Source organism: Bombina bombina, chromosome 7, assembly GCF_027579735.1.
Source record: "Bombina bombina isolate aBomBom1 chromosome 7, aBomBom1.pri, whole genome shotgun sequence".
Classification (NCBI taxonomy): Eukaryota; Metazoa; Chordata; class Amphibia; order Anura; family Bombinatoridae; genus Bombina; species Bombina bombina.
In genome coordinates this window covers 345,796,346-345,811,071 of record NC_069505.1, presented here as the reverse complement: position 1 = coordinate 345,811,071, position 14,726 = coordinate 345,796,346, and the positions used below count along the sequence as shown (strand labels likewise).

General features: G+C 36.9%; 1 protein-coding gene across 2 annotated transcripts in view; it reads left to right on the top strand.

The window, feature by feature from the left end:
- LOC128666415 (inter-alpha-trypsin inhibitor heavy chain H2-like) overlaps positions 1 to 1,583 on the top strand; it is a 165,858-nt gene extending 164,275 nt beyond the window's left edge. For both annotated transcript variants that reach the window (XM_053721015.1, XM_053721014.1), the window contains one exon: positions 1,241 to 1,583. In XM_053721015.1, coding sequence (XP_053576990.1) covers positions 1,241 to 1,385 — 145 coding nt within the window. In that variant the 3' untranslated portion in view covers positions 1,386 to 1,583. The remainder of the gene's footprint in view (positions 1 to 1,240) is intronic.
- Positions 1,584 to 14,726: the final 13,143 nt, after the last annotated feature.

Genomic DNA, 14,726 nt, shown 5'->3' with positions numbered 1-14,726 from the left:
TTATCTCTTCTACACCCCTCTGGGAGTGTAATTTCTTCTGCTGGCTGTGTTTACATTGCCTGGACTTAAAGGGGCAGTAAACCTACAAAATAATGTTATATAATTCTGCACATAGTGCAGAATTATATAACATTATCTTAGCGCTAATTTTATTCAACATAATATTGCAGCTGATATTTTATTATAAAGGAGGATTTCTCAGAATGTCGCTCCTTGCTCTACTGAGCGTGTCTGTTTTTTTCACTGAGTGCATATGGGCAGCTGTCAACTCACAGCACGGCCCAATCGCGCCATTACACTCAATGTAGCGGGAGCGAGCTACATTGAGTGTAATGGCGCGATTGGGCCGAGCTGTGACTAGACAGCTGCCCAGATGTGTTCAGTGAAAAAAAACAGACCCGCTCAGTAGAGCAAGAGCGGTGTTCTGAGAAATCCTCCTTTATAATAAAATATCAGCTGCAATATTATGTTGAATAAAGTTAGCGCTAAGATAATGTGCAGAATTATAAAACATTATTTTGTAGGTTTACTGCCCCTTTAAAGTATAGAAAATTTCAGTTTTGGTGGGGATACCACAGGCTAAATCAGCTATTTCAAATACAGAAATAAGGGTAAACAAGTTACTTTAAATAAAATAAAAATACACTCCAGCAGGTAAAATGGATAATTTGGATCAAATTAAAGGGGATAACATTTTTGGTAAACCGTCTCTTTAAAGGGGCATGAAACCCAATTTTTTTAAATTTATGATTCAGACAGAGCATGTGATTTTAAACAACTTTCCAATTTATTTCTGTTATCTAATTATCTTCATTCTCTTAGTTTCCGTTATTGAAAAGGATACTTAGATAAGATCAGAAGCAGCAATGCATTACTGGGAGCTAGCTGCAGATTGTTGGATGCACATTAATACCCGTTGTCATTGGTTAACCAGATGTGTTCAGCTAGCTCACAGTAGTCCATTACTGCTCCTGTAACAAAGAATATCAAGAGAATGAAGCAAATTTGATAAAAGAAGTAAATTGGAAAGTTGTTTAAAATCATATGCTCTGGATCATGAAGGAAAGAAAAAAAAATGGGTTTCATATCCCTTTAAGGAATCAAAAAGTGGTTATCATTTATAGGTTTATGTTCTAGAAAGGAATATCTAATTAATTGACCTTTTTTTGGAGTACATAAAATAAAAATATTTTAGTAAACGTTCTCACATTGTTTTGTTTTTTTTCCCTTTTTATTTCAGTCATAGCTACTGTGACCTTGGAACTGAACTTGAACACCATGGATCATGTATTCTTATTAATATTAAACTAGATGAATTTATCAATGAATCCAGCAAAAGGGTTACAAATATATTGGAAGTTCCACAGCTAACACCCTCTGAATAATATACACAAGTATACAAAAGAACAAGTCAAATTACATTTTATTACATTTAATTGAATCCAAAAAACAGTGATCTCATTTAAGAATTTTCTTTTTTTTAATGTGGGAAAACATCAATTTGCTCTGTATTGTAGCATTGTAACTCTTGCATGAGATTAAAGTATATTTTGTTTTTCCATTAAAAAATATTGTAAATATAATCACTAAGAATTGTTTGTAACTATTATTTAAATTGGACATTATTGTCAACATTTAAATGCACATAGATGAATTATATCTTTGAATAGAAACATATTTGCAATATACATGTATTGACAACAATGCTTCTAGTAAAAGTTATCATTGTGTTAGGGGTCTATTTATCAAGCTTGATGCCCCGTGTTTCTGGCGAGTCTTCAGGCTCGCCAGAAACACAAGTTATGAAGCAGCTGTCTGCTCTGAAGCGGAGGACAGACATCGCCGAAAAACAACTCAATCCAATACGATCGGGTTGATTGTCACCCCCTGCTGGCGGCCAATCTGCAGGGGGCGGTATTGCACCAGCAGTTCTCAAGAACTGCTGGTGCAATGATAAATGCCAACAACATATGCTGTCAGCATTTATCGATGTGCGGCAGACATGGTTCACTATAGCGGATCATGTCCGTCCGCACAATGATAAATGGACCCCAAAGTGTTAACATTTGTCTCTGCACATGCATGTGAATCATAGCTAGATATTCTCAGTGCACCAGCATTTTAAATACTGCAGCTGCTCGGAGCGCCAGTGGGGCTTGCTTGCATTATGTCAGCAATTAACAAATTGAGTCATTATCAGATGGTACAAGCACCTTAGGCTCTCTGAGCAAGTGTTGTGTTTAAAATGCTGGTGCACGGTGTATACTTAGATACACATTTGAAATAGCTATAGCTTTTATTAGAAGCATTTTTGCTAATACATGTATATTACAAAAATGCTTATATTCAAACTGAAATGCATCCATGTGAATTCCAATTTTGTCTGGAATGTCCCTTTAATTTAAGATGTAATAATAAGCTGTAACACCGGGGAGCTAAATCTGTCAGCAGCCCCTGGCATTCTTTAGGGCAAGCAGCACACACTAGTCTATGATTAAGGGCTAGATTTATTAAGCCCCTACGACTGCAAGTTCTCACAAGAACTTGCTTGCCGTGATTTATCAAGCAGTGGTCACCAGACCGCTGCTTCCCTACGCTCTTCGCCACCACTAAGGTGGCGAAATTCAATCTCCTCGGTCGAGTCCGACCGAGGAGATTGACAGCTCCTGCCCGCGCGTTATTGGTTGTGCGCGAGCAGGAGGCGGGATTGCACGCGAGTGCAAAATTGCGCTCGTGTGCAATGGCTAGATAAATCTAGCCCTAAATGCCTAGAGGGCACAAAGTCTTGTTGTGTCTCTACTGTCAATGAAAGTGTTTGTTTACATTTGCTTTTTTTTACTGACCTCTTCAATGTACAAAATGTTGTGAAGTTTCATCACACACAGCCTGGAGTCAGTAAAGGTTCAAATAGCGCTTCATTTTCCTAAGCACAAATGTCAAGTATAGCCTTTTGCGCTCACACTGGCCACAGTAACTAGGACAGCACTTTTAGTAAAATAAATACACGAATAAAGTAACAAGAATACAAATATGTGGTCTAACATCAATAAATGTATGAACTTAAAAAGATAAAACAGTGTGTTTAATTCAAAAGACAATAAGGGACCCTATGTACTCAAATCGTAATCCCAAAAAGTCCAATAAATATAATTTCACATTAATACATGTAGACTGATGAGATACTATTATTACTTTTATTTAGTGAAATGGGACATTTATAAAATCATAGCTACCACTGAATATAAAAGTACCATTTGCATAAGTGTTGCTATGTTTTAATGTTACAGCTTCTAATTATCACTTCCTGTTTATAATTAGTGTAGTAGTATTAGTACAAATTGTATCATAGATATTGAATACAAACACAGCACTTATGAAAGATCTGTTAGCTAAGGCATCCCATTAATATATAATTATATAGTCCCCTATATTGCAGATTAAAAACAGACTGATGCCTCTGATGTGTTTCACCTTTGTTGCTTTATCAAAGTGACAATAATATCTTATTAGTCCAGATATACATATGAGATGATATTAAAATCTGTGCACTTATAGTAATAACATTTGAGTACACATGTTCCTGTAATGTGTTTTTAATCACACATACTGTTTTATCTATTCACAATAAAAGTTATGTTTTAACCAAACAAGCTCTGTCTTCACACCTAGGGGTAGATTTATCAAACCCCGGGTGGACATGATTTGCTATAGCTAATCATGTCTGCCCTGCATCACTAAATTCCGACAGCATACGCTGTCAGCATTTAACACTGCACACGCATTTCTTGCAAAATGCTTGTGCAATGCCGCCCCCTGCACATTCGCGGACAATCAACAGCTAGCAGGGGGTGTCAATCATCCCGATGACACCTAAAAGTGGGCAGACGAGTTAAGGAGCAGCGGTCTTAAAATGGCAGATGAGTTAAGACCGCTGCTACTTAACTCCTGTTTCCAGCATCTGCTGTTTAGTAAATATACCCCATGGTCTGAATGTGACTGATATATAAATTTCTTATATTACCAAATCTTTAATACAAGAGAATTATCTCCTTATTTAGGGGTCATCAACCTTGGCTCTCAGACACTTTAAGCTGGCTGAGCATCATAGGAAATGTAGTTTCAAAACATCTGGAGAGCCAAGGTTGATGACCCCTGCCTTACAGTGATGTTGATCTTGAATTAGAGAATTAAGTTGTCAAAGGGCAGCTGCACATTTAACAGTTAAGTTACACTCATAATAACACTGCCTATGAAAAAATATTTAAAAAAATATTGCATTATAAGGGCTCAAAGATATGAGGTCGCAGCTGTGAAAAAAGGACTACAAAGGGCTTTAACATATATATATATATATATATATATACCTACAGACATACAGTATCTCAAAAAAGTGAGTACACCCCTCACATTTTTGTAAATATTTTATTATATCTTTTCATGTGACAACACTGAATAAATGAAACTTTGCTACAATGTAAAGTAGTGAGTGTACAGCCTGTATAACAGTGTACATTTGCTGTCCGCTCAAAATAACTCAACACACAGCCATTAATGTCTAAACCATTGGCAACAAAAGTGAGTACACCCCTTAGTGGAAATGTCCAAATTGGGCCCAAAGTGTCAATATTTTGTGTGGCCACCATTATTTTCCAGCACTGCCTTAACCCTCTTCGGCATGTAGTTCACCAGAGCTTCACAGGTTGCCACTGGAGTCCTCTTCCACTCCTCCATGATGACATCACGGAGCTGGTGGATGTTAGAGACCTTGTGCTCCCTCACCTTCCGTTTGAGGATGCCCAAGAGATGCTCAATAGGGTTTAGGTCTGGAGACATGCTTGGCCAGTCCATCACCTTTACCCTTAGCTTCTTTAGCAAGGCAGTGGTCGTCTTGGAGGTGTGTTTGGAGGGGATCATGCTCTGCTTCAGTATGTCACAGTACATGTTGGCATTCATGGTTCCCTCAATGAACCGGCAGCACTCATGCAGGCCCAGACCATGACACTCCCACCACCATGCTTGACTGTAGGCAAGACACACTTGTCTTTGTACTTCTCACCTGGTTGCCGCCACACACGCTTGACACCATCTGAACCAAATAAGTTTATCTTGGTTTCATTGGACCACAATACATGGTTCCAGTAATCCATGTCCTTGTTTGCTTGTCTTCAGCAAACTGTTTGCGGGATTTTTTTTTGCATCATCTTTAGAAGAGGCTTCCTTCTGGGACGACAGCCATGCAGACCAATTTGATGCAGTATGCTGCTTATGGCCTGACCACTGACAGGTTAATCCCCCACCCCTTCAACCTCTACCACAATGCTGGCAGCACTCATACGTCTATTTCCCAAAGAATACCTCTGGATATGACGCTGAGCACAAGCACTTAACTTCTTTGGTCGACCATGGCGAGGCTGTATTGTCTTGCCCACCATGCTGCAGCTCAGTTTCAGGGTCTTGACAATCTTCTTATAACCTAGGCCATCTTTATGTAGAGCCACAATTCTTTTTTTCAGATCCTCAGAGAGTTCTTTGCCATGAGGTACCATGTTGAAATTCCAGTGACCAGTATGAGAGAGTGTGAGAGCTATAACACCAAATTTAACACACCTGCTCCCCATTCACACCTGAGACCTTGTAACACTAACTAGCCACATGACACCGGGAGGGAAAATGGCTAATTGGGCCCAATTTGGACATTTCCACTTAAAGGGGTACTCACTTTTGTTGCCAACGGTTTAGACATTAATGGCTGTGTGTTGAGTTATTTTGAGAGGACAGCAAATTTACACTGTTATACAGGCTGTACACTCACTACTTTACATTGTAGAAAAGTGCCATTTCTTCAGTGTTGTCACATAAAAAGATACAATAAAATATTTACAGAAATGTGAGGGGTGTATTCACTTTTGTGAGATACTGTATATACACATATAAACACATAAAGTATACAATAGTTAACTTTATAGGTTTATCCTTCATGTAATTCAAAATGGCACAAAAATCCTCAAGCACTGAAAAAATGAAAACACACTTCTATGGTAATATTTAAAAACTCACATTTGCCAGACATAGTAGGGAGCGTAGGTAATAACGGAGATCACAATGATGTTAATCCCTGCTTTAATGATGCTTGAGGACCTCGTATGGATCCTGGATCATCCCCCAGTTCTGGAAAAAATTACTAATAGGATTGTTACCACTTACTTGCAGCTTTAGAAATCCATTTGACATCATCATTTGATTGGCCACATCCTTCTCCTGCTTATTCTAATAGGGGCCTTCTCTACTGCCTAGAGGACTCTCACACTAAATGGTGTGAAGATAATGGTTTTGTTTATATTATATATTTATATTGTGGGGAAGCCATGATGTCACTGATAAGACAGAACTTATCCAGATGAAAGCTCTTTTAATATACTAGACTGGTTGCTTTGATTAGATCTTGGTGATTCCCTACATAGGGCCTTAGACCCCCCCCCCCCCGACACAATGGGAGCAGAGATGACTAGCTAGATCTCAGCCATACAAAGCTTTCTCTTTTCATAACATATGGATTAATGTTTCCCATTTGCTAACACAAGACAAATGACAGAATGGTAGAGTAAAGGGTGCATGGAATTTTCCGAGAAAGATTGGTGCTCTGCAGTAAAGCATACTAGATCAGCTGTCCCAGTGCAACTTTGTATGAGTGCTAACTAAAAAGAGATAGAAGCACTCAACCTCGGAACGAACAATAGCATAATAGATTGTTATAAGACTAGTTAGTACCCTAGGAGCAGCCTCTTTTTGCTCAACATATATAGAACTTTCCTGTAGTATATCAGTCTAACCTTGACTAAACGGTGCAATCCAGTCCCCAAATACCAGACAACCCCTCTCTGAACAAGAGAAACAGCAAAACCCCAGATGTGCGTTTTGGCCTAGTCTGGGCCTCTTCAGTGAGGTGCAGCCATATCCCTTTAGCCACACTGAGCAATGGGTCCACATTTGGTTTTCCACATCACCCTTAGGGAGGCTTGTATGATTGCTATTTTAAACTTGTAATACATTGGCATATGGTCCTAGCTAAATTAAAGATTTTCCCTACCCATACCCCTATGTGTTGTGGGGTGAGCTTAGTAGTCATTTCCATGTCTGGTGGGGCTGTCCAGTGATATAACAAATGAAGCTTGCATGTCCAATTGGCTGTTCTTCATTCTTTTTTTGTAGTTTGAATATTTATATATATATATATATATATATATATATATATATATATATATATATATATATATATATACACATACACAAATAAAGCATTAATAACTAATAACTTCTTCAATGGGAGCATCCAGAGTTGAAGTGAATGAACACTGTTATTTGTAATTGAAAATATACAAATGCATATTTTGTATGAGTACCAGATTGTATATGATAGATCTGTGAGTTATTGAAAAACTTCAATAAAAATATCTTATAAAAATGTTACCTCGTTTGTTGTGGGAAGTTTGTGCCACATGGTAAGTCAAGATTTCTCATGAGTGTAGTTAATAGAGTTTGAAAAGTTGTGGGTTAATTGTAACTGATTGGACCATGCTGAAAAGGTTATTGAATAGAGAGGGATATCTGGGAATCTATGACTTCGGGACAATCAGCAGTGAGTACCAAGATATGGTGATCTGATTAATCATGTATTAGTTACTATGCATTATATTTACTGGATTGAGCGTCAGTCCACAGTTGTTTTTAAGAATATAGATATTTTATAATTATTTATACATAATCAGTGGTAATACCATGGGTTTAATATTGTCTCATATAAAGCTGATTATTAATGTTTATAAGTTAGTAAGATGTTTGCTAGGGATAGGTACTGGTAGATATTGTAATGCTTCCGAAATTATGGTTGAAATAAGATTTTAGTATTGTGGTTTGACATGATTACTTGATAGATATTTAAGGACACATAAAAGTGCAAAAGCAAAATGTTCTAATATGTTAGGGCATTTAATTACTGAACCGTTTCTTGAGTATAATTATGTGTTTAACCCTGCAATGGGATAAAACACATAACGTCAGCTACAGAGCAGCAATGCACTACTGGGGCCTATAGCACATTTGGTAAACCAATGACAAGCCTATGTGGGTAACTACCAATCATCTACTAGCTCTCAGTAGTACATAGCTCCGCTTGAGCCTTTCTGGGTATGCCTTTCAACAAAGGATACTAAGTGATAAAAGTATTTTGTTAACATAAATAAATTGAAAAGTTTCTTAGAATTTCATGCTTTTAACCATGAAAAATTTATTTCAAGCTACATATGTTCTCATGAAATGAGGCTGAATGGAGATCAAAAGTAATTGGGGTAGATTTAACAAGCAGCGGATGTTAAAATCTATGCCCGATGTTTCCAGATCAATGGAAACACGAGTTAAGAAGCAGCGGTCTTAAGAATGCTGAGAAAAATGCACTCCAATTTCAAAGCAATGCATAATTATTTTTTTTTAAACCCACCAAACAAAAACACTTACAATCAACGAATGTACACAAGTGACAACATACGTGTACTACATTTCCCAAGGTTCCTTGTGACCACTTCCTGTTCTTGTTCCACTGGCTAACAGCTTCTTTAGTTGCACTTAAAATGTATGCATACCAACCATAAAAAAAATATATACTACAATTTTCAAGGTTCCTTGTGACTCAAGTTTTTGTCGCACAAAATACCAGATTTTTTTGTTTTACTTATAATCTGTGTACACAAGCCACAAACAACATGCACCATTCCAATGAATTCTGGGTAAATTTATGTAAACTAGATTCACAATAGCTCATCTTTTTCGGACTGTATCTGGTTTAAACTTGCTTTCCCCCATGCCAGTGCAGTACTACTCTTGGAAGTGTTAAAGGGACATGAAACCCAAAAAAATTATTTTGGGATTCAGATAGAGAATACAATTTTAAACAACTTTCTAATTTACTTCTAATATTTAATTTCTAATATTTAATTTGCTTCATTCTATTGTTATCCTTTGCTGAAAGGTTTATCTAGGCAAGCTCAGTAGCAGCAACGAATCTAAGTGCTAGCTATTGATTGGTTGCTGCATATACTGTATATACCGATTGTCATTGGCTCACTCATGTGTGAATTTAGAAACCAGTAATGCATTGCTGCTCTTTAAACAAATGATACCAAGAGAATGAAACAAATTAGTTAATAGAAGTAAATTAGAAAGTTGTTTAAAATTGTATTCTCTCTCTGAATCATGAAAGAAAATGTTTCATGATCCTTTAATTCATAGTGCAGGGATAGGATAGGTACAGCAAAAGGAATATAATGTGGGCAACTGTGTAAGGATTATTAGACCAAATTATATTTTCCTTACTTGTTGTATGGTGTAGCTAGTATAGGGCATCCAAGCCAGTCTTAAAGTAAGTTATTAGAGTTTTTTTTCCTTTTTATTTTCCTTAAAGGATTATGAAACCCAAAAATTTTCTTTTGAGATTCTGACAGAGCATACAATGTATTTTTCCCCCCACTTTACTTCTATTATAAAATGTGCTTCATTCTTATTATATTATTTGTTGAAGAGATGCCTAGGTAGTTGTATTTTTAACAAGGGATACCAAGAATAGAAAGAAAATAGAAATAAATTGGGAAGGTATTTAAACTGGCATGCTCTATCTGAATCATAAAAGAAAAAAAATGGGTTGCATGTCCAATTAATTAGTTCCCCACCTTTTCATGTTGTTTAGCCTGAAAATTGTCCCTTTTCTAATTCTTAGAACTGAAAAAGCACCCTGCAGACTTCTCAAATCTACCCCTGCTGTATATATTCCCCTAATTGGCTTTAACAAATAGCAACTGTAAACAATGCATTTTATACTAGTGTAAAGAACATGGCTACACTGGTCACCTATAGACTGAAGCCCAGATTGTCTCCTCCAAATGAGGAAAGTGGTAGGTGAAGTTTGGCAATTGAAAAACAGTTGCAGCAAACATTATGTTAATTTGCTCTAAAAATCTTTAGACTTGGCTGATGTTATTCTATAGCAAGCCAGTAGTAATGTTTTGTAATTACAAGAAGTTTACTGTCCCTTTAACCACTATTTTTTAGTGTTGATTTTGACATAAGAAAAAAAACAAACTGTTTGAATATTTCTAGTAATTGGCTACTCACACCAAGAGGGTGTGGCATTTACTTTCTCATAACAATCCTCATTTATTAGACACACCCTATTTCCATTTCTGGTTCTCAAAATTCTTTAGAAGCCACCAATCCAGATTAGATTTTATTATGGTAGAATTTGGTCTACACACTGTATCTGCAGAGGAGATAGCCAGAGTTGTATCTGTGAAATACATCTACCTTGGACTCTTTTAGAAACTGACTTACACCAAGAAAGGGAATAATTTTGGGACTGAATATTGTATATATATTTTTTTATCTTCATACACAAGTGGAAACCATTTCTAACCTCTGTTGTTTGTGACTGGAAGAGGGAAGTATATAAAAGGTAGCCCTCAGTTTACGCCGGGGTTAGGTTCCAGAAGGAGTGGTTGTAAATCGAAACCGTTGTAAATTGAAACCCAGTTTATAATGTAAGTCAATGGGAAGTGAGGGAGATAGGTTCCAGGCCCCTCTCAAAATTGTCATAAGTAACACCTAATACATTATTTTTAAAGCTTTGAAATGAAGACTTTAAATGCTAGACAGCATTATAAACCTAATGAAATAATCACACAACAGAGAATATATACTTAAACTAAGTTAAATGAACAAAAGCATTTGCTAAACATCATTATAAACCTAATAAAATTATCACACAACAGAGAATTCACTTGCATTTTTCTGCAAACAGTTCTTTCTATGCATTCCAATCTGGACTGATTTATAGACAGGAAGCTCTTGTTCCTTTGAAATCTGCTCGATAGCTCAGGTCTGGTTAAACTGATTAATTTCAGCTTGCTTGGCTTTGCTGCAACACAAGGGGACAGCTCCACCTACTGGCTATTTTAATAAATGCACTGCTTCTCAATGCTTTTCAATAGCAGTCACATGACTGGAAAAAAGGTTGTTATTCTGAAACGGTGTAAATTGAACCGTTGTAAAATGAGGGCCACCTGTATTTAAATATTGAAGGGACATTCCAGTCAAAATTTAAATGCACATAGATTAATTACATCTTTGAATAGAAACATATTTGCATTGTACATGAATTGGCAAAAATGCTTGTGCATTTGAAGCATAGATTGATATTATCTGTGCACCAACATTTTAAATACTGCAGCTGCTCAGATCATCAGTGGGACTTGTATCATGTCAGCAATTAACAAATTGAGTCATTACCAGAGGGTACAAGCACCTTAGGCTCTCTGAGAAACTGCTGTGTTTAAAATGCTGGTGCACGTGCATACTTAAATACACTTTTGATACAGCTATAGCTTTTATTAGAAGCATTTTTGCTAATACCTGTAAATTACAAAAATGCTTCTGTTCAAAACTGAAATACATCCATGAGGATTTAAATTTTGGCTGGAATATCCCTTTAATATGGCGTCTTCTGATGGATGGTACACAATGGCACAACATAAGATGTTAGACCTCTCTGGTGTGGTAAAACAGGATAATTTTCATTGGCTTCTTACATATCTATGTGTGTGTTATAGATGTTTTTGTTAGTTTTAACTGTCTATAGTGTCATGCAACAATGTGCCCCCCCACCCTCAATAGAGTACAGCTATCCTAGTTTGTCTTATTTTTAGCTTAGCTCAATGTGATTTATCATAACAGTTTCAGCTCTGGTCTTCATTATTTCCTTATACCAAAGTTTCATCTTTTAGTTTTTGGAATAATGAATATAACCACAATTAATACCAAAGACAAATTTCTATGGAGGTTTTTCATAAATTTTGTTTAAAACATATCATAATTTGGGGGCGGAGCCAGCACTCAATGTTGATGGCCGCACTTTAAGTGAGCTCTGATGCTCCAACCTAAGAGATGACTGAATAAATACCCAAAGACAGAGTCAAATATCGCCTCAACAACCATAAAGCCCCACAGACATCAGCGACAACGGCGATGGTAGAAGCATACAGTCTAAAAGCATCAAGTATGAGGTGGTGAGGGTGGCGGTGAATTGCGGCCTGTAATTATATGTTGCAAAACAGAATATAAAAATATTAGCAGAGACACAGCGTGTCCGGTGCCAAGTGTTAGCGATCCTATCCGGAGTTGTGTCCCATTTGCGAAGGTGTAACTGTGCTGTATAAGCACATCGAGCTGCTGTGGCACTGTCAGCAGTTATATAAAGACTGTGTCCGCCATATTGGATCAGTCCATATAAGCACTGAAGACACGCTCCTTCAAAGATCAGACACGATACCCCAGAAAGCATCATCTGCCACTTGAGAGGTGGTAAGTCAGGGTTAGCTCACACTCCTAGATGAACTAAGGGTGGATCAATACTGGTACTTATAGCCAGAAGCTCCGGGCAGACACGTGGTCGCCATATTAGGCCAGCTCAAAAATTCTCCCGGTACACAGTGGTTAGAGATGAGAAGGGAAACATAATATTTATTGTGATCCTAAAGAATAGAAACTCACAATATATGGTGACTAGTTCACACATGCAGATAATTGAGCTATAAATAAATCACATAAAATCATCTGATTGCAGACTAGGGGAGTGATCAGGAGAAATAGAGGGTCAGCATAAAGCTGCATAAAGATATTAGAAGACACATTGTTTATTTCTCCCCACTGACATATCTTTTCAGCTGGAATTTAAAACTCATTAGGACATCATCTCTAGAAGGGAGTGTATCTTAACAGAGTTTAATTCTTACAATAAGTAGTGGCTCAGCTACTGAAGTACTCAGTTTTACAACCCCGGCATAAGCACATATTGACTTTTTTTTAAGCCAGGTGGATAATTCCTTTTCTAACACTAATAATGTACCAAAATCCATCATGTCCCCTAGAAAAAATATGCAGAATGATAAACAGAATAGGAGTGGAGGGCCCACAACGCCTTAAGTAGATAATTATTTAAAGGCCACCAATTTACAGCCATCTAAAGAATCTACACTACTGTCCCTCAGATCACAAAATACACCTTTAGCATCAGAATCAGATGGAGAAAATACAATGGTCACAGTGCCCAAATCTGTAATATCACCCATTCCCTCTAAAAATGACTTCTCACTAATTATACAAATGAAACATATAAAAGAACATATATAAGACCTTAAAAAAGGACATTATGGAAATTGGAAATAGAGTGGACAGTCTGGAAGAAGATCTACAATCCCATTCAACTGAAGTAGCAAAAATAAACCGGTACATGACCCAACAAGAACAATCCATTCAACAATTAGAAGATAAAATTAAGGATCTAGAAAAAAGATCTCGAAGACAAAATATCAGGATACGTGGTATCCCAGAATCAGTGGGAAATCTTTAGTTACATAACTATCTCCAATCTTTATTTGCTTTCTTGAGAAACATAGATGAGATAGCAACGGTGGAAATGAAGATGCACCTCCCAGCGATGTGATCGTTAAGATCACTAATTATCAGATCAAAGAACAGCTCATGAAAGCAGCTAGAGAGAAACATCCAATTCAAAAATATGGCTGTACCCTTCAATTCTTTGCGGATCTATCAACTAGAACTTTATATAGAAGAAAAGAGCTCTTTCCCCTCACAAGACTTCTTCAATCAAGAAACATAGCATATCTCTGGAGCTATCCTTTTCAGTTAACCGCAATTTGGAAGAATAGACGTGCTACATGCTCGTCACCATCCGACATAGCAGAATTTTGTCAAAAATTGACAAATCCCTCCTCCTCCTCCTGAAGAAGGGGATACACGTCAGAAACCAACCCCAAGGTCGCTATCGCCTCCAAAACCTCTTCCTCATTGAAAAGACTGGAAGATGATTCAACGTAGAAGATCTAGACCACAAAATCTGGAGGGTAACCAGATACACCCTGGATGAAAAACTCTTATATATCCTTTCATTTTCGTGATTTGTAATATCAGGTTAACATGATGCAATATTTAGACTAAATGTATGTTTAATATAATCGTCAAACACACTAGATAAGTATTCGAGTATGTTCAATATCTTTTCTTAGGTTGGTTGGGATCCAATGGGATTCTTTGTAGCCCTTTTTCCCTCTCCTAACGTAATGAAAGTTCATTATGCTTAAAATGTTAAGGTTTGTATTATGTTAATTTTGCAAAGAGTGTTTTTCAGAACTTTGATGCACTGGCACAGGTATTTATCAACATGGCAGTAACTCAGATCCAGATTATTTCCCAAAATGTAAAAGGGTTTAATGTTCCCCAAAAAAAGGTCTCTTGCCTTCAGAGATATCATTCAAAGAGGTGGAGAAATAATATGTCTGCAGGAGACACACTTTAAAAAAAAATTCCATTCCAAAATACATGCACAGTGCCTTTCCACAGCATTTCTATAGTGTGTACAATACCAACAAAATGAATGGAGTAAGCATCCTCATTCATAGATCCATTCCTTTTAAATTAATAGAAAAAAAAAAAACAAGGAAGGGAGATTCTTTGCCATCAGTGGATTAATATATAATAATCCGGTGACTATAGTAAATGTATATGCCCCAAGCCACAAACAAGCTCCCTTTTTCAATTCTCTTTTTAAAAAAAATCAAAGTTTACACAAAGGTCAACTCATGGTTTTAGGAGATTTTAATTTTCCC